This window comes from Pituophis catenifer, unplaced genomic scaffold, assembly GCF_029215685.1.
Source record: "Pituophis catenifer annectens isolate HBS135680 unplaced genomic scaffold, rPitCat1.0.hap2 SCAF_6, whole genome shotgun sequence".
In the NCBI taxonomy this organism is placed as follows: Eukaryota; Metazoa; Chordata; class Lepidosauria; order Squamata; family Colubridae; genus Pituophis; species Pituophis catenifer.
In genome coordinates this window covers 41,872,122-41,892,070 of record NW_027256886.1, presented here as the reverse complement: position 1 = coordinate 41,892,070, position 19,949 = coordinate 41,872,122, and the positions used below count along the sequence as shown (strand labels likewise).

The following is a 19,949-nucleotide window of genomic DNA, read 5'->3' as shown; positions in this document are numbered from 1 at the left end:
AATCAATGATGAGCAGTTACATCCATTTCCTATCGAATGGAATTCACTTACCCCATCGGGGATGGGGAACAGACCCTTCCTCGTCATTTTCCTTACTGAGCCCCCCCACATCTAATTATAAAAGTCATTATCTGTACATTTTGTTTAAAATCTCAGCACCGTTAATTTCAAGGGGAAATCAAATCTATTAAACTCTGTGGATCCATTTTAAGTAATGGCTACCGCAAAGTAAAGTACAGGAAGTCTTAGATACCGTCCAAGATCCACCTACAAGTCAACCTCGCACAAGTTGGGTAGCCTCTTTGGGGACCTAGGAGACTCAAATAAATTGACAATGCAATTCTGAGGTACAACCCTGCTTCACCTTTTATTTTCAGAGAACTGGTACAGGAATCTTGTGGGTTTTTATTTTTGTAGCTTGCCCCCACCTCAGAGAAGGGTACGGAAAGGAAGAGAAGGTAGAAGGAGAGAAGGAAGGAAGGAGGGAGGGAAGGAAGGAAGGAAGGAAAGGAGAAAGAAAAATAAAGAAAGGAAAAAGAGGAAGGAAGGAAGGAAGGAAGGAAGGAAGGAAGGAAGGAAGGAAGAAAGAAAGAAAGAAAGAAAGAAAGAAAGAAAGAAAGAAAGAAAGAAAGAAAGAAAGAAAGAAAGAAAGTCTTGGCAGTGGAAAAAGGGGCCAGCTGGTCGAGCTGGGAGGGGGGAGTTAGGAAACGGAGCCTGGGAAGAATTTTCCTTACCCAGCACTCACCGGACCAGGCTGTAAAGCCTCCCATTCCTTCCCTTCCCTCTGCTCCTGAATTCTGCAATTGCAACAATTCCCAGGAGAGAACAGCAAGCCAACAAGAGGGAAATTAAGAAACTTCGCACGAATTTCATCCATGGTAGTGACGTCACTGAATAGCCACACTAACTCATTCTAATTAGTTAACTTGAAAATGACTAAGGTGACTTTCAGAACTGTCCACGTAGTTGGAATACTTTCCTCCCATCTCTCTCAGACTCACCCTTCCTCAGCCATCTGTGGGAAAGGAAAAGAAAGGAAAGGAAAGGAAAGGAAAGGAAAGGAAAGGAAAGGAAAGGAAAGGAAAGGAAAGGAAAGGAAAGGAAAGGAAAGGAAAGGAAAGGAAAGGAAAATTTGGAGCTTTTTATTCATATTGCATACACAACAGAATAAATTCTGATCATCTCAGCTAATTGTGGAACATAAGATTACAGCAGCTATGATGACTTACTTTTTTTCTACAGATAGATTTTATAAATAATATGATTATTATTAGGAATAATAAAAATACTGTATTCCTGTTCCATAATCGATCAGGCAACCAGAGTAGAAAACTCATGTCCTTTGCCAATCCCTTTTAGTCTTATTCACATAACCGCAGGCACACTACTTCTGAACCAGGAGATTCATTTGATCAGGGTGAAAAGCCGCCTCTGCGATGACCTTCTGATCTTTAAACGAAAAAAAACCGTCCAGCGAGGCAATCCACAACCTTTAACAACCGTGCCTATATTGATAGTGCTGCCAGCTACCGTAACCGTCCTTGGGATGACGCTCATGAGGTGCCATTATTCTCTGTAGGGCGTTGCTTTAAACGATGGGGGAAGGCGAGCGGTGTCACAGGTGATGGCCGCTGTCCTCCTTCCTCGGTTGAATCTTCCTTTCCTCTTCCCGGAATAAGCCTTCCTGGCTCTCAATAGGGCCGGGTTGCCCATCCTCCGCCCGCTCCTGCAGCCGTCCGATCACCCTCCAAGGCAGCTCCCGCTTACCCAGCCGGGGAGGGGAACAGGGCTGCCGGCGCCCCTGCCCGTCCTTTTCTCCCGCGTGGCCCTTCCAGTCCTCTGGGAAAAGCCAAGCCAAGCGACTCCAAGCCAGTTCCCGAGGGACGGGCGGGAGATCTCCGGATTCGACCCTCGGGGCGGGCAGGGAGTGGCGGCACGGCCGGTCCAGAAGCGGGGAGGCTGGGCCAGATGGAGCCAAGGGGCCTTCTTTGTTTCAGGCGGCTCTGGGCGCTCCCCGTGCACCGTGCCCGGGCGGCGGTCTTGGTGGTGCCAAGCTTCCCACGGGGCTCCTCGCCCCTTCGGACTCAAGGCGGCCGCCGGGTCACCTCTGACCCGAAGCCTTGGCGGCCCGGCTCTTCCCCGCTGCCGGTTCACCTTTGGGCAGGTTTCCTCGGAGGGCCGGCTCCCCGCCTTCCAATGGGGGCCCGGCCCGGCCCCTCCTCGCCGTGACGTGCCCCCGCTCGGCCGAAGAGGCGGCTCCGAGTCCAGAGCGGGCTGCTGGTCCTCGCCGAGGCGGGGACTGGCAGAGGCGGCGCCGCGTTCGCATGGACGCCACTTCGCCTGGCTTCGCTCCCGGGCGCGGCCCTTCTGCCCCAGCCGGGCTGGCCGTCTCCTTCTCTCCCCGCCGCCCTGCCCAGGATGCTCCCCAGCCCCGCCACTTCCACCCCCTTCTCCGTCAAGGACATCCTGAAACTGGAGCAGCAGCAGCAGCAGCAGGAGCAGCAACGTCTCGGGGGGCCCCTCGAACCGCCTTTCCCCCCCGCCGCCGCCGCCGGTGCCCTCCTGCCTGCTGAGCTGCCGCTTCTCAGACGGCGAGGAGGAGGAAGAGAGCGAGGAGCAGCAGCCCTTCTTCACCCCCATGGCCTCCACAAAGAGCCAAGCGGACGGGGGCTTCTCCCCGGGCAGCTACGTGCAGGCGGTGCTGCGGAGCACCTGCGAGCCCAAAGGCCTGGCAGAGGAGGCAGAGCCGGCGCGGGACTCGGGAACCGGTGAGTACAAGAGCGCTGGGAGGCCCGACCCTGGCAGGCTTTGGGGCCAGGAGCAGGACCCGCCTAAACCCGGCGCAGGGGCTTCGGCCAAGCCCCTTCAGGGGACCTTCTCAAGAGTGGCCCAGAGCCGGTATCCTCCGTGTTGCCCTGCCCTCCTCTGGAGCCTCGGAAATATTTCTTGGTCACCCGGAGCAGACCGGGATGCTGAGCGCCGGACGCATCTTCCCAGCACGCTTTGTCCCAGGTGCTCCTTCTCGCTCTGCATGTTCGCTTTCAGTCCCTTTTTAGGGGTCCCTCGGGTGGTCTCGGCTTTAGCACCCCCGTCTTGTTGGGATGGTGGGGACGTGATGGAGGCTGCTTTGGAGTGTAAATTGTCTTGCCTGTCGCTAGGAAAGACTGAGTGCTTTGAAGAACTCTTAGGTTATGATCTCCCTTGTCGAAATACTGAGACCACTTGTATCAGGCTGTGTCCCTAAAAGGCTCGTGTGGGGAGGGGGATGATTTTTAATTATGAAATAAGATTGGTTTATTTGAACCGTCACTGGTTAACTTTGTGCAGGGCATGCAACCTTGTCGCCTTCATCTGGAGAGTCAGCCCTATTATAGTCCCTTACTAGAAAACAGGGCTGTAAGCTAACTAGAAAAGCAATTTCTACTCTCCCCCAGGCCCACCCAGCTCTTTCCAAAGAGTGGGGAGATAAATGATAGAGCCAAGGCCAAGCCTTCCTTAGCACAGACATAGGAGGTCAGATTTAGAGGCGGCTTTAAACTCTCCTAGGCCCTCAGGGTAGAGCACCCAAAGAGGGGAGAATCTGGCGCCAGACTTTGCTCAGGAGTGCAGAAAACAATTTATTCCTGATCTGTTTAGAACAGGCCTGCCAGGCCTAGACATGGTGATGGGGAAGAGAAGAGTGCTGTTGTATTTGCAGGAGGGGGATATACTGAAATTGTCCTTCTCTTATCTTGTGGGCAAAGGTCCTTCTTCCAGCTCCCAGTTCTTTCAGACAACCAGTCGCTTTTAATGGGGAAGAGACAGTAATTGATCTAGGCTCAGTTTGACTCCAAACTCTGGGCAAAGAAAATGGCAGGCAGCTCCAGCTCTCTAAGGGCTGCTCTCACATTTCCAAGCCAGGAGGCTAAAGTTGTGTGTAGTTGGAGACCTAACATTGCTAACCTGGTTAGGGTCTTTATTCAAAAATGGTTGGCCGTGTTGCACTTGTTTCATCAAGTCAAAATGCTACTCTGCTCCATTTTTATTTTTGCCTGATTTTTTTTTTTTTTAAAAAAAGTCCTCTTGCCTCTTGTGGAATCTTCAGTCTGTAATCATTGGGACTTGAGTGTAAATCCTGTAAAATAGAGATTAACCCAGAAGATAGTTTGTTTCAAATTGGTATATTGTGTGAATTCAATCACAGTGATTTGTAAGTGGGTGGAAAACACGATCTCAGTCAGATATGAATACTTCATGGTATACTAAACTTTGTGCAGCAAATCATTATAGGAATCCTAAGGATTCACTGTGCTGACTTTTCTTTGGTTGCATCAAGAGAGACTTGGGGACAAATCCATGCCCCACTCAGGAGAAGATAAAGGGAGCTTCCAAAGAGGGGGGGGGTTCCCTCCATGCTCATTCATTCCAGAGAACAGCTGATGGCCCTATTTCCATTATCAGTATCGTGTTGGCAGAGATTGCAGACACTTGTGCCCAAAACCTGGAAAGGGCATCAAGTGGTGCAGATGTGTAGAAATCTGAAAAGGGTCTCCTACTAGGTGTATCTCCAGGCGTTGGCTGCACCGAAATCAATGGCTTAGGGGCAACAATCGCGCTCAGAGGCGGCCGCCTTACCCTTAGGCGTCTTGCCCCATTACTCCTCTCTACTTTCGCTCTTGTTGCAGGCAAAGAGCCCGCGGAGGAGGCCTCGGAGCGTCCCAAGGCGCGCAGCCGGAGGAAGCCGCGGGTGCTCTTCTCGCAGGCGCAGGTATTCGAGCTGGAGAGACGCTTCCAGCAGCAGCGCTACCTTTCTGCTCCCGAGCGGGAGCTCTTGGCCAGCAGCCTCAAGCTCACCTCCACTCAGGTCAAGATCTGGTTCCAGAACCGGCGCTACAAGTGCAAGCGGCAGCGGCAGGACAAGGCCCTGGAACTCGGCGGCCCAGCGGCAGGGGCGGCCCAGCAGCCTCCAGCGCCGCCGCCTCCGCCGCCGCCGCCGCCACGCAGAGTGGCCGTTCCGGTACTGGTGAGGGACGGCAAGCCATGCCTGGGGGGCTCGCAGGCCTACAGCGCGCCCTACAACGCTCCCGCCGCCTCCTACGCGTACAACGGCTTCCCTAATTACGCCTACAGCGGTTCCAGCGGCGCAGCCTACGGCGCCGGCTACAGCTGCAGCTACCCCGCGGCCAACAGCCTGGGCCCCTCGGTGCAACCATCGCCGGGGCCCTATGTAAACGTGGGCGGCTTCCCCGGCGGAGCTCAGCCCTTGCACCAGGGGGCCGCCGGCTCCTCCTGCACTCAGGGCATCCGAGCCTGGTAGGCGGCGCTGCTCCTGGAACTCCGCGGGCCGGAGGGTCGCTGGTCCTCCGCAGCCACTCGGGGGCCGCGCTGGGACCCTTTGGGGAAAAAGGGAGCGACGCCCGAAGAAGCGGACTCCGGCGACGTGGGAGGGGGGCCTTTTCATGTGGCTGGGCTGGAGCACTTCGTCCGCTTACGGAGCTAACCTGGATCGCCGCGATGGACAAGAACAGATTCTCTATTGGGACTCCCGTGGGGAGAGCCCCCACTTGGCCCGAAGCTTCTGGACGGGGCAGGGGCAGGTGCAACCCGGGAGTCGCCGGGTTGCAGTGGGGAAACAGAGGCCAAAGCAGCTTCGCTTATACAAACCTCCCTCGACTCCCCTCCCGCTATCCGTGTATTAAATGTATCGATGTAGCCACACTGCGAGGTGTTTAAGGATCCAATAATAAACAGGTGCAATATCGAGATCTGCCCTTGCTATAGCGCGGAAGGATGGAGGAGGCGCAAATGCGGAGCCGGTCTGGCCCGCTTCCATCCCAGGCAGAAGGAATAAGTCGGTGCCAGCCGTGTCCCTTGCGCAGGTTTAGCCACCTTCCCCCGGTGACTACCCTGCAATTCGGAAGCCCTTATGCCACGCCCATGGCACCTCACTGCCCGGATCGGGGACTGACATGAGGAAGCGGGTATAGGCAGATGCTTCAGGAACGCGGGTTCCCCCCCCCCAAATGTATATGACCCCTACAATACCGTGAGACTCTCCTGGAGGGAATTATATTCCCACAACACTTTAACGGTGCGCCCTGATGGCGAAAGCAACCAGTGTCTCTCCCTCCACTCCATCCTTTCCGCTTTGCTAGGATAGATGTCCTGCTTCGAGCCTAATAAGTGAGAGGCAGGTTTAGTCCGCGAGGCTCCGCTTAGCACTTTCCTGGGGGTGAATTCACCTGTATGACCCTCCTCCCATTCCCCCTTTCCGTGTTAGCTAATCTTAAACCAGAGTAATCTTGCATTACACCGAGAAAGGTGACAAGGGGAGGAACTCGCATTAAAGCGGCGCCGTAGAAGCCCGCCCGGCTTTGGCGAGCAGTAGCCGAGTCCTACCCGAAGCTGCTGAGCCAACGCCCGCAGCAACTACTTCGCTTAACCAAATGGGGATGTGCTTTGTCGCTGCTGCTGCTGGTGAGGCGGATGCCAACTCTCCAGAGTCAAAAGTTTCTCCTTCCAGCCCCTTCGGCAGCGGTCCACTGTCATTCCCTTGTCCCGCGCAAGAAGAGGGTGTCAACACGCTGGCGAACTGCTCAGAGAAGTCCATTGTGGCTACAGGGCCGGGAAGGGACCAGCCGGGAAGGGGCTGAGAAGCGGCATTTACAGAATTGGGAGTTGGGACAAAGGCAGGAGATTAACGGCCTGCGCTGTCCCCACGCTGGGCTCGGACGGGCAAACTGTCCCCCCTTTTAAGGCAATTTTGTCCCGTCCCCCCTTTTAAGCCTGCAGCCCGAAAGCGAGATAGAGTGAAGGGACACAGTTCACTGCCCAATTTCGCCTCGGTTAAGATTTGAAACGGAAAAGATACTAAAGGGCAAAGAGAAGAGATATGGAGTCTATGGAAGCAAACACGTATTACCTACCTATTCTGCCTCCAATCCTCTGATTGACCACATAAATTTTCAGAGGGTTGTGCAGGTACTATAACAATAGAGACCCTCTAAAGTAAGGTTGAATCTCAGCTCTACAAATAACCAGTAAGGAGCTCTCACCTTTCCCACATGGCCTTAAGGTCTCCGTGTAGCATTGCTCCAATCCTGCCATTGGGAGACATAAATCAAATGAGCACAGGCAAGAATGGACCAGCCGGTTCAGAAGGAGATGGGTAGGCTTCTGCAACCATTAGCTTGGATCTGATGACCAAGTTTTCTTTCAGCTCTACCCAAAAGTCTTGAATGCCTATCTGTAATTCAAGTGAATCTGTGAATTCTGTGAATCTGTAATTCAACTGAGCCAGTTTGGTGTATTGGTTAAGGCGTCAGGCTAGAAATCTGGGGAATTTGCTCCTGGTTTAGACATGAAGACAGCTGGTTGATCTTAGGCCAGCCACTTTCCCTAAGTTCTAAGAAGGAGGCAATGGCAAATCACTTCTGAAAAGACTTATCAAGAAAACTGCAGGGACTTGTCCAGGCAGTCTCCAAGAATCGGACATGATAGAACAGAAAAGAAAAATGAATATAGGCGCTGTTACCACTTTTTAAATTAGGAGCTAAATTACATTTGAATGAATTATGGAGATTGCAAAGTACATTGTACCATGTCCATTGCAGGTGATAATCTTTTTTGGTAATGGTGCTGGGGTAACCAACTTAAGTATACCTATTCTTAAATTTTGCTCCTACTCTTCATATAAAAAGATATAGCACAATAAATACAAACAACTCTTCATATAAAAAGATATAGCACAATAAATACAAACAACTACAATGATTAAGCAATGCAGTTTAAAAGATATAGGGAGAGTTGTCTATCACCTGACCTGCCATCTATTGATTTTGCCTTCAGGCTCATGGGCTTGATCTCCACCTGCAATGGAATGAGGCTGCACAACACACTACAGTGTAGTAATTTAGGGGCATATTAGAGTTGAATTACTCCTCTATAACACCCCCTATCCCAGGAGAATAGAAATGGTTTCAGGATGGGACCGTGCAGCAGTTACCATGTTGTCTTTCCATTTGCATGGGGTAATTTCTTTTAACTAGTCAACCTGGTGATTTCCAAATGTGTTTCACTGCAGCTCTGAATCAGTACCTGTAATTCCAGTAGTCAGAGTTGAAGACACAGCTGGAGAAGTGCAGACACTAAGAAAAAAAGTGTAATGCTTCAAACCTAGATTAACTTTTGAGTGGAGATGTTACACACATGAAATCTGGCAATAGTAGCTGTTCCAGGTCCCTTAAATCTGAAAGATTACATAGTTGCAACTTCTCAGTATGGATGGATGGATGGATGAATGAATGAATAAATAAATATTTTTTCTCTGAAAAAATAAAGTCCAAGCAAAAGAAAGAAGAAAGTACTGGTCTACATGAACAAGGAGACTATGGAAGAATTAAATAATTAATATTTAATAGGCTCATGTGCTTGCCACTAGTGGGAAAATTGCATTACAAATTAAGTTGCACCCCACTACCAAATGGATCTGGAAGGCTCCACAAATATTCAACATTTATATTAAAATGTTAATGCAGCCTAGTTCGTTCCAGATGCATTGAATCTGTAATCTCTTTGGAGAAGATGGTCTGAAGGGAACCCTTAGGATGCCAGTAACTGTAGGAGTTACAGTATAAATCCTTGAGATCTTTGGATATTCAGAGAAAAGAGAAAGATCTTCACTAATGAGCAGCTCATTCTGTGATTAGATGGCACACAAGCAATCAACTGTGGAACACCTATATGGCACCAGATTTCAATGAATTAGTTTGTGTAGAAATATTATTAATTCTCTCAGTCTCATTGATCTGTTATTCATTTATTGATTTGTCATAGTTAGATCATAGGATCAGATCAAAAGCCCATCTGGTCCACTTTCCTCTTCTTTTCCCAATTCTCATAATCACAGTATTCTGCCACTCAAAGCACATCATAGCATCCTGCCATTCAGGTTCTGAAAGAGTTGCTTTTCAGAGTACACCAACTCCTTTTGCAATAATTTTTTCAAGGTATACCCAGCTTCTGCTGGAAGAGATTATAAAGCAAATATCTGGGGTAGAATATTAGACATTGGAAGACCATGAGTCCTAATCTTGTTTTAGGCACAGTCAGCTGGCTGACATGGGCCAGTAACTTTCTCTCAGCCCTAGGAAGAAGGCAATGTCAAACCAATTCTGAAGTCTTGCAAAGAATAATTTAGGAACCTGTCCAGGCAATCACAAAAGTCAAAACTAACTCAAAGATGCACATACACACAATTGGTAACAGGATCTGTGTTCCTCAGAGTGGTCTCTGTGGAGATTCAAGATCAAGTTCCGATCAAAATTCCGATCAAAACTATAAAGTCATGAAACCCCCAGCCTCTCTCTCTTTTGGTCACCTCTTGGAGCTGAGCAAGACAAGAGAAGCAGTAACACTACTGCTGGCAGTTTTGCCTCCCCATTTCCGCTCTCTCTTTACATCTGACTTGACATTTTACAATTGGTCTTTAAAATATCTGGAAAAGGAGGGGAGGGAAGAGAAGGAAGATCATTGACACAGCAAATCTATTCTGTAAAAGATAGGGCCAAGGAGTAGCAAAGTTGTAGCTAAAATTCGAAGGTCAGGGAAACACTAACCCACTGGACCACAAGAGAAGACACACCCTCCAGGAAAGGAGAATCCATAGTTGGATTGCTTGTTTCGTGAGCAGGAAGAAAAGCAACAGAGGCTTTAATCACAGATCAGGGATGACTTAGAGCAGAGGTCTTCAAACTTGGCAGCTTTAAGACTTGTGGACTTCAACTCCTAGAATTCTCCAGCCAGCTGGAGATAACCCACTTGTGTGGAAAGGCTCACTGAATTTGAAACTGGGGGCATGATTTATCCATAAAGAGTACAGGTAGTCCTCGATTTACAACAGTTCATTTAGTGACTGTTCAAAGTTACAACGGCACCAAAAAAAAGTAACCTATGACCATTTTCCACACTTACAACCATTGCAGCATCCCCTTGGTCACATGATCAAAATTCTGATGGTTGGCAACTGGTTCATATTTATGACGGTTGCTGTGTCCTGAGGTCATATGATCAGCTTTTGCAACCTTCTGACAAGTAAAGTCAATAGGGAAGCCAGATTCACTTTGCAACGATGTTACTAACTTAAATGCAACGATTCACTTAACAACTGTGTCAAGAAAAATCATAAAATGGGACAAACTCACTTAACAAATGTTTCATTTAGCAACATAAATTTTGGGCTCAATTGTGGTCATAACTCGAGGGATACCTGTACTAGCAGGATGCCTTGCCCCTGAAACGTCCAATCCTTATCTACAGTAAAATCTTCAAAATTGGGTAGCCATCATTATACTTTTTGCCAATGAATCTTAGAGCTTGACCAGGAACTGTAGAACAGAGATTATATTAGCTGTGCTGAATTTCCCTTCATTCAGCTTCATTAGATGGTCCCAGTTCCTAGCATTATGCCATGCAGGGCTGGAACAACTTGAGATTTTAATTATAGGGAAAGCGACTGTGTAGAAAATGAAGGGAAGAACAGTTATTTATTTCTCTTATGCACTCCTGGATTTAAAGGAAATGATCATATCCGAAGAATTGTTAGTTTTAATTTAAAAAAAGGAATCTCAGACCACCCGCAACTCCCTTCCCCACCTGATCCCATGATAAATACTCTTTAATAAATAATAGTGAAATTGTGAATAGTGAATAGTGAAATTTCCATAGAGTTCATGCTTTTCACCTGACACATGAAGCTAGTTAACAGGAATTTGTTCTCATCCTATGGCCTTGTATCCCTATCCTTTACTCCCTCTAGTAAGGGCTTTTTACTTGAAGATAATTCCATATATCACATGACCTTCAGCTCAGTTCTCACTTCCCTTCCGGAAACAATTTGATTGATTCATCTATTTTTCATTATCTAATCGAAGATAATAATCTCTTCAATTCTCTTAATCTTAGAAGTGTCACCCTTCTTGATGGATAAATACAGATGTATGTAAAAATATGTAAATAAATACATGGGAAAGTGGTGGCGGGGGGGATGGGGACACGGGACTAAGGGGAAACCCTGTAATAGCCCTCTGAGAACTCTGACTGGCAATCAGCAAGTACATGGAGTAGCCTGAATGCAAGCAGTGCAACATTTTGTAGAAGATCCCCTTTGTGGAACTAGAGAATGATCACCTCCTCCCATCCTCCATGAACAATACGGTATTGGTAGCAAGATTTTGTGATCTTGTGCAGGGGTGAAATGCTCCCGGTTCGGACCGGATCGCCTGATCTGGTAGCGATGGAGGTGGGTGGTTCGGAGAACCGGTAGCAAAAATCCCTGCCCCCCCCCATTGCCCAGCTGAGCCGCGCAATCATCAGAGGCTTTTTCTTATTTTTAAAAGCATATTTTCTACAACCTCTTCCGCCAAAGAGGTTATACAAAAAGTGCTTTTAAAAGTAAAAACAAAGCCTCTGCGGATCAGGCAAGTCAGCTGCGATCATCAGAGGCTTAAAAAAAAAGAAAAAGCCTCTGCCAATCAGGCAAGTCAGCTGGGATCGTCAGACGCTGAAAAAAAAAAAGCCTCTGCCAATCAGGCAAGTCAGCTGGGATCGTCAGAGGCTTTAAAAGCATTTTAAACAACCTCTTCAGCCGAAGAGGTTGTAGAAAAATGGTTTTAAAAGTAAAAAAAAAAAAAAAAAAACTTGGCCATGCCCACTCAGTCATATTACCCCCCAAGCCACACCCACAGAACCGGTAGTAACAAAATTTACATTTCACCACTGATCTTGTGTCCCACGTCCTAAGGAAAGCCTAGAATAACTTTACTGCCACAAGACTGCAATGCTAAGGCCAGCTTCCTTTCAATCCAGCTCAGTGGTTTCCTTAGCAACTCATAGATAGATGATAGATAATGGAGCAGCAGCAGCAACTCGGATTTTTCTTGGCATGCAAATCCACGGCACTGCTCCTTGAAAGGGCAGCTTTTTCGTGATTCCATCAACCCAGACAGTGGCGATACAGTATTGTATTCTCCAGGCAGAGCACAAAAAAAAAAGAGGATGGGAACGGCGCCTTTGGCAGCATCCCCACCTATTGGCTGGTGTAATAACTGCATCTTAAACGGCTTCACTGCTAGAGTAGATGTACTTACAGTAGTATAGAAGTTGTTCATATTTCTCATTCGGAGAAATTATGTGTTATAGGGAATTAAGCATTATATCCAAAATACTGTCTGGCTTTAATCAAGAACAATTAACAATTAAATGAGAACAATTAACCAGTGGAACAGCTTGCCTTCAGAAATTGTAGGTACTTCATCACTGGAGGTTTTTAAGAGACTGGACAGCCACTTGTCTCAAATTGTATAGCGTCTCCTTCTTGAGCAGGGTGTTGGACTAGAAGACTTCCAAGGTCTCATCCAGCTCTATTCTGATTGATTGATCATGTTCTCTCCTTAAGCAGAGGAGACTGTTATTTCAGACTGTTATTTATGTAGCACACAACTAACATTTCTCCTTTCTGCCCCACCATAGAAGAGTAGTTCTACATTTAGGATGTCTTTGTATAAAATTAATCAACCAACCAAATTAGCAATAATGGAAACATAGTATCCAGCAGATAATATTTTGTATTTTGTGCTTTTTAAGAAGCCTACCGCTATAATTATTACAGCAGGAATAATTCTCCTGATGCTAAATATATCAAATAATTCCAATAGAAGAGGATATACTGTATGTAGTTCAGGGCTGAACTATGGAACCATTGGTGCTCTCAGAGCTTGGTTGTTTGCTTCCTAACGTTTCATTAACCAACTAGGCAACATCATCAGTGTCATGATGATGTTATCTAGCCAAATAATAAAACTTCTGCAATTAAGCAACCAAGCTCAGAGAGCCCTAAAGACTCCACATATCAATGGTGAAGGATAATATTCCTTTCAAGAGTAAATAGAATGGACACCAGTGACAATTGATACCCAACTGGCTTCTGATTACATCTTCAAATATATAGTATATAAAAAGATATTACAATCACCAACCTCAGTCCTGATGACCTATCAACATGCATCTGGGAAGGCCTTCATGTTCCCTTATCAGCTAGCTGTTGATACCAAAACTGCCTGCTGCTTTTCCATAACCCTTCATTCTCAGAATATTCATATTCATATTCATATTCATTTATTTATTTAATTTTATTTATTGGTTCGATTTATATGCCGCCCTTCTCCAGAGACTCAGGGCGGCTTACAATGCGTTAAGCAATAGCCTTCATACTTTTGTATATACCTGCTTAGTAGGGCTTTCGGCCCCCCAAGCGGTGTTCTTTATTATACAGTCAGCTTATTTAGTTCCAAAATCCAGCCTAACTCCATTGCTGCATGAATATTCCAATACCTGAAATCAGAGAAGTGGGAAAGAGAGGTGGGAAATGATCCTTACCTTGGGCTCACATTTGGGCAGAGACCATGCAGACAGGATGCCTAAGAACGTATCGCTGTGGAAATATCTAAAAAGATTTATTCTCATTCTTTCATAACCACAACAGAAAGTGGCTCAAACTATGAACAGCCAAGCAAAAAGTTATTGAGTGCATCTGGCGGCTGCACACATGGAATCATCCTTTAACTTTTAAAGATTCATATCTTTATTTAGATATCTCTGATAAGAAAGGAATCATTCTACCCAAGCTTTATGACAGGGAGAGGGAACGCCTATCCCCATTTGTTAGATGATATTAGCAGGGAGTGTGGATAAAACCAACTGTAGATGAGATCAATCATTTCCATTTTCACCCTTGCACTCCTAATCTTTTCTAATCTGATCCAGTGTCATCCAGATGTGCTGTGATTGCAATTCCCAGATATCTGAAATTGCTAAAGAATCATCTTAAAGATATGCAGGGACACAGGAAACACCATAAAAGTAATTCCTGAGGGAGGTTTATACCACAGTAAAGCAGAAGTGGAGAATAAATACAAAATGCATTTTCCTAACCATAGACATTGCTACAGTAAGAATGTATGATACATATGATTGCATGTGTTCCCAAGTGGTGACATTTCCTAGGACATGACTTTCTAGCAAAGGCTAAAAGATAAGTCAGTAGAAGATAAATTAAGATACAGCAAGGCAGTTACGCGTGAACAAAAGGACACTTCAAGGAGAAAATATTTTACTTCCTACTTTGGTTCAAATTATGGCTCAGGAATGTCCCTTTCCCTGCAGCTATTGATACACTGCTAGGAATGTAAAGCTGGGATATACTCATCTGAAGCAGACAGAGAGCAATACTATACAAAGATTTATGTTGCATTTTGACAGAACTATTAACATACTAAAAACACTGCCTTAACTGCATTGCTATATTTATTGCCTCTATATAGCCCTCCATTGTAAAATGTCAGTTTCTAAGCCTTGAGATGAAGAAGGAAAGCTAATCACAATTAATTCCTTATAATGACAAATGCATTTATCACCTCCAAAAGTTCTGTAACTTTGAAGTTAAGTTTGTTCTTACAAGGCCACTCCATGTTAAATGTTAACAATTACAGAACTACTATCCCCTCTATTAAATTCATATTTCATTGGTGGACAGAAAAAGGTTTTATTGTTACAAATACAAGCTAATGCAGAGCAGCATATTTTGCAAGGGTTAATGGAGTAACATGTTCTACAAGAGCACCTCTTCTTCAATTGCAGTTTGGTACCCATCTGTTCTTGTCGTATCAGACTTGTGTATATGCATGTGAACAATTTTTACCATGCATATGTGTATTATATAACTTTTTCACAGTGTAATTTTAATACAACGCCTAACAAGTCAGTTGAAGGACACCACAAGTTAAAGCAGTGTCTCTTTTCACTATTCTCATACATACTGAGATTAAGTGGACTGGCAATAGTGCTGAATAGACTGTGCTAAGTGTTGAAAAGTCACAAATGCTTTATGAGTAGCATCCAACAGAGAACAGACTTTTCTTGGATCTCAATGTACATCATACAACATTCAGCATTATGAAAGGGAATCTTACTTATCTTCCACCTTTTCAGATCAGAAGACAAAACAATTCCTTCATAAAAGTGTAATGAATATCCTATCTATAAGGAAGGGTTTGCTGGGACTAATCAATGTTGGAATCTAACACCATCAGGAAAGCTGCACGTTCCCCACCCTCTTCCATAAAGAAATGCTCAGAATCATCTGGTAAGAAAGAGACAAGGCCTAGGACAATAAAGCAGACTTTATTGGAAGTGCCAAGGGCCACAACAATCAAAGCCTTCTCAAAGAGCATGAGGTCTGTGTGAGTGCTAATAGACAACAGCTTAGCTAACACTTCTTCTGCCTCTACTAATTCTTACCTGCAATCATTTCTGAAAATGCAGGCTATCACCCCAATTTCCAGTAATTCCACCCTGGTCTTTATTTATATCCAACACCTGGGGCATGTTTGTTAGATGATAAGCTAAAAGCAGGTGAAGTTGCTGTTTGCTGTATACTTTCCATTGAGAGAACAATGGGCTGTGCAAAATGCAGCAGCAGGCAAGAGGCGGCATCAGTATTCCAAAGTCTTGCTTGTCATCTGAGTTTGGCACCAGCCAAGTCGATAACGCCAATTCACTTCCTGGACAACCGTTCCTCCTTTCGCTTTGTTAAGATGTACTTGAAGAACTCATACACAGACCATGCAATAGCTGTGGAGGGCATCTGGTAAATGACACGTGCCTGAACCCCACGGAAATACGCAGTTAGCCCGCCCACGCGGTACACCGTCCTGAATGCGTGAGCCATACCTGTGATGTGCCCACTGATGTTGGTATTCAGTGCCAAGGCTTCCTGTGTATTCAGCAATGTTTTGCAAACGTCCAAAGGTGTGGTGGCAGCAGCTGCAATGGCACCTGCACAGGCACCTGCCACCATGTGGGAACTAGGGTTGTACTGTCTGTGGGGGTTGAGGTGCTCCTGTAGGGATTCATATGCCATGAAATGGATAGCCTGAAAGGGGATGTTCATGGTCAGCTGAGTGGTATAGCTTCGGTAGAAAGCTCCTGCCCCTTCATTGCACCACACCGCACGCACACAGTCTGTTACTCGTTGGTATGGAGAATTGTACATCTGCATTCTTTGTTTAACCACTGGAAATGGGTGATAACAGCAATCCAACCATATTGAAATGTGGGAAAGAAAGAAAAAAACTCTAATGAATAAAGGAGTATAACCTGCATTCAGTGTACACACTCACCCGGACTCTTATGCTTCAGTATTCAATACAGTCCTCACATAAACCTCAGTACAGGAATATATTATCAATCTATCAAGCCTTATACAATTGCATTAAATCAGCAGACCCAGACCCCCCTTTCTAGATTGTGGAAAATATTTAGGACCACTAGAATGAGTTTTGGTTTTCTTACAGAAAACCAAACATGAAGCAGGGAACATGAAGCCACGTTACAATATAATTTTCATTCACTTTTTCATGTTTATAATAAGGCAAGACCATATGGTTGAGGCAAGCTTTTCCTGTAGCAGCCCGTTCCATGGAACATCTTCCCTTCAGAGATCAGACAGGCCCCAACCCTGCTAGCCTTTTACAAGGTCCTAAAACCCTGGCTATGCCCCTGAGTCTGGAGTGCTGAACGTGCCAAGGGCCCTGTTAACTGGCCAATACCTTGTTCTTATATATCTTGAATTGGATTTTTAATCTGCTTTTTTTTTGCTGGTTTTATTATTTTTATTTTTTAAAAAAGTTTTTATTTTATTTTTAATCATAGTATATTTTCTGAATTGTAAATTGCAGTTTCATTGACGAAGATGGGCGGACACAGAAATTGAACAAACAAACAAACATATTCCAGTCAATGCAATCCATCATTCAAATGAAATTTGTAGAAATAATTGCTCTGTCTCCCTTTCTTCTAACAAACAAGTGAATATTTTCTGGTGATAATAAAAATAATTATCTTCATGAAAGATGGAGCAGACAGGAAAAACAGTATTACCTTCCGCTGGATTCATGGCTGCATCGTGAAGCAACGTTGCCACACAGCCTGCTGCACCTGCAAGACAAGGACTGTTAAATATGAAGAAAAGTTGAGATGAGACCCATGATGGTCTTAATGACATCCCAGATTAGGCCATCACAATATTATACATGTGAAAATAGGGACATAAGCCATTCCTTCCAAGGGACAAGTAGCTTATGCAGAACTAAGTCTTAACTTTCAATAAGAACAGCAGAAATAACCAAGATTCTAATACAATGTTTCTCCAAATTAAATCCATTTACAACTAGAAAAAAAGAGGAAGCAGAATATCTTCTAAACATTTTAGTTAAGATCTTTGTAATTAATATGAAGCAGACAAAAGCTAAGATAATTCTACTATTAGTAAGCTGTGCAGCATTTCAGTTTTGATCTTCTACAACTGTTTCAGAAAGAGTGAAAGCAGGGGCAGGAAGGAATAGGACTCAGGAAAAGATATAGCTACTTTACAATGTTGCATGCAAATGCTAATTTCATACTTCTCCTCCCTCTGCGGCATCTTTTGGATCCTGAATCTGAAATGTTGCATAAACCTACTATTTACATCCTTATAAACAGTCTTCAACTTTTGACCATTCATTTAGTGGCTTAAAAATTACGACAGTGCTGAAAAAGTCTGTCCTTGCACTTACAACCATTGCACCACCTTCATGTTCACAAAATTGCAATTCAGGCATTTGGCAACCAGCTTACTTTTATAACCTATATCCTACAGTCACATGATAGCTGTATTTGTAACCTTTTTTGCCAATTTGCAGCAAAAAACAACTATTCAAAAGAATGAGTTCACACTTATGATCATGGTGTTTGCTTAATGACTGTAGATGTACCAACAACCATGGTGATTCACTGACCATCATAACAATGATCATAAAATTGGGTCTGAATTGATTTATGACTGCAACAACTTAAGATGGAAATTCTGGTCCCAATTGTAATCATAAGCTGAGGACTATCTATACTATCTTTCTCCTAAAATGTCAACAAGATGCAGGGGGTGATGAGTTATGTCTTAGATTTTAAGAGATAAAATACCACAATCAGATAATCAGAGATTAAGTAGAAGCTTTAGAAATAAACTATTCTTAGGAAGCAGATTTGACTAAATGAATGGAACAGCACCTGTAACAGCAAGCCTGGAATTCTCCCCATTCAATTAAGTTGCTAAAAGAAAGAGGCATTGAGGCAAATACAAGCATATGCATCTTAAGCACATCAGTATGCATGTTTTAAAAAACAGAAATATATGCAATCACAGTCACTCTTCTACCACATCACTTTCTCACATAAGATACAAAAACACATGCCAGAAACCTTATTTGCCCATTTTTATCCCTAAATCCCTACAGACCATATATTGCTCAAAGAGACATACTGCTAACATACTGTTTTGCTGCAAACAGAATACAGCATCATGAAAGAATGTCCATAACCTTGAGGGTTCAGACAGTACTAATGCCAGAATAATAAGAATAAATCTGGCATCCTCTCACTCTGAGCCCCAACTGGTACAACTAGAACCCCAGGATGGGGTTAGGAGGCAGGAAGGGATAATACCGTTGGCCACGTGACTATTGCCCCCAGCATGGATAAGGTTGGTAAGTGTCTTTTTCAATTTTTCGTAGCAGGCGAAATACAAGGCATGGGCAGGACCAGCCCCTGTAGCTGTGATGTTCAATCCACGCATAGGTCTCCAGATCCCTTCAGTTCGGACAATCCGCCACAAAGCCTCCAGCACATTCCGGTAACGAGCAGCAGGTTCTGGTTGCAGGCTTTGCATCCTTGTCTGCCAGTGCGGGGATGGGGGGAGGGGGGAGCAGGTTAGATATGTTTAGAGATTTACTCAAATAAGTTCTCCCAGCCAAACTCTGTCCACCCACTTCCCGTTTACAAACCTTCAGCATTTGAGTCTCTGCTTTAATTCTGCTGTATGCTCTCTCTCCCTACTTACATGAGATTTTTTGCAGACAGTATGATTCCCTGAAAGGTGTCTGGAAGTATAATAAACTTCCAAACAATTCCCCCCCACCCCGCCCTCCTAAAATCTCCTATGCAATGGCTGAGTCCAATCCGTTTTTCCGGCAAAAAGGGACTAGTCTGAGATGGAAGGAATAGATCCAATTCTCAATCGCTGGTGGCAATGCTTCTTAACTGTCATCTCAAGTTCGGGACTCAGAAGACTGCCCATTGCCACTTCCGTCGCCAACCGCAAAAGGCACACAATTACTTGTTGCTCCCTCTTCTTCTTGGCCTCATTCATAGTAACCACCCCGAGACGCGCATCGCTTTGACCTTCTGTCAAACCTCCTTGTCGCTTATTGGAGCAATTCGGAGGGAGCCGAAGGATTCCCCCCAACCGGCCAATGTCCGACCTCATGGAGCACCCCCGTGAGGAGCCCTGCGCGATCTTTCTCCAGCCCTCCTCGAAGGCATCACCCGTCCCTGTTCCCTGCCCGCCCAGCCGCCCCTCGGAGGCACCGACGCGGCTCGCCGCCTCTCCTCACCTTGACACAGTCCACCGGGTACATAACGCTGTGCTCCAGCACCCCAGCCACAGCCCCTGCGAGCATGTGGGTGGAAGCGGCGGAGCCGCGGGGAAGGGCCTCGTAGTCCGGCTCCCGGCCGGTTTCCGTGTCCGTTCCTGTCCCCCCCTCCCCGCCGCCCCCCGAGGGCCACGGCCACACCCAACCCGACCCTCCCCCGCCATCCCCGCCCAGCAGCAAGAGGAGCAGGCGGCCCGGCGCCGCCGCGCCCCGCTGACCGGGCCCCGCCGCGCCGCCTGCCCCCAGCTCCATGGCGCCTCCGTCGAGTCGGTTACGGGATACCCCACTCGGTCCTGCGGCTCCCGCTCAGTCCATCCCGCCTACTGGCACTGCGGATTGGTCGCGGTCCGTGTTCGCGCCGCCCTAGGCCGACGCGCATTGGTCGGTTGG

The 19,949-nt window shown here is 46.0% G+C and overlaps 2 protein-coding genes across 2 annotated transcripts; one reads left to right on the top strand and one right to left on the bottom strand.

The window, feature by feature from the left end:
* Positions 1–2,638: 2,638 nt before the first annotated feature.
* On the top strand, positions 2,639–5,296 carry NKX2-3 (NK2 homeobox 3). The gene is made up of 2 exons (XM_070946278.1): positions 2,639–3,188; positions 4,665–5,296. Exons 1-2 carry the CDS (start codon positions 2,639–2,641, stop codon positions 5,294–5,296), a joined length of 1,182 nt encoding a protein of 393 aa, XP_070802379.1.
* A 9,901-nt stretch (positions 5,297–15,197) lies between these two features.
* On the bottom strand, positions 15,198–19,869 carry SLC25A28 (solute carrier family 25 member 28). The gene is made up of 4 exons (XM_070945917.1): positions 19,521–19,869; positions 18,574–18,802; positions 16,975–17,031; positions 15,198–16,107 (listed from the first exon to the last, which is right to left on the bottom strand). Exons 1-4 carry the CDS (start codon positions 19,809–19,811, stop codon positions 15,590–15,592), a joined length of 1,095 nt encoding a protein of 364 aa, XP_070802018.1. The 5' UTR covers positions 19,812–19,869; the 3' UTR covers positions 15,198–15,589.
* Positions 19,870–19,949: the final 80 nt, after the last annotated feature.

What these genes read in the sequence shown, in the direction of transcription:
- NKX2-3 (XM_070946278.1), top strand. Translation starts at nt 2,639, where the DNA reads ATGGCCTCCACAAAGAGCCAAGCGGACGGGGGCTTCTCCCCGGGCAGC. An exon ending in GTGCTTTGAAGAACTCTTAG is followed by an intron (nt 3,189 to 4,664) that starts GTTATGATCTCC and finishes CTCTTGTTGCAG; the next exon opens with GCAAAGAGCCCGCGGAGGAG.
- SLC25A28 (XM_070945917.1), bottom strand. Translation starts at nt 19,811, where the DNA reads ATGGAGCTGGGGGCAGGCGGCGCGGCGGGGCCCGGTCAGCGGGGCGCG. An exon ending in CAATAGTCACGTGGCCAACG is followed by an intron (nt 17,032 to 18,573) that starts GTATTATCCCTT and finishes CTTGTCTTGCAG; the next exon opens with GTGCAGCAGGCTGTGTGGCA. An exon ending in AGCCATGAATCCAGCGGAAG is followed by an intron (nt 16,108 to 16,974) that starts GTAATACTGTTT and finishes ACCCATTTCCAG; the next exon opens with TGGTTAAACAAAGAATGCAG.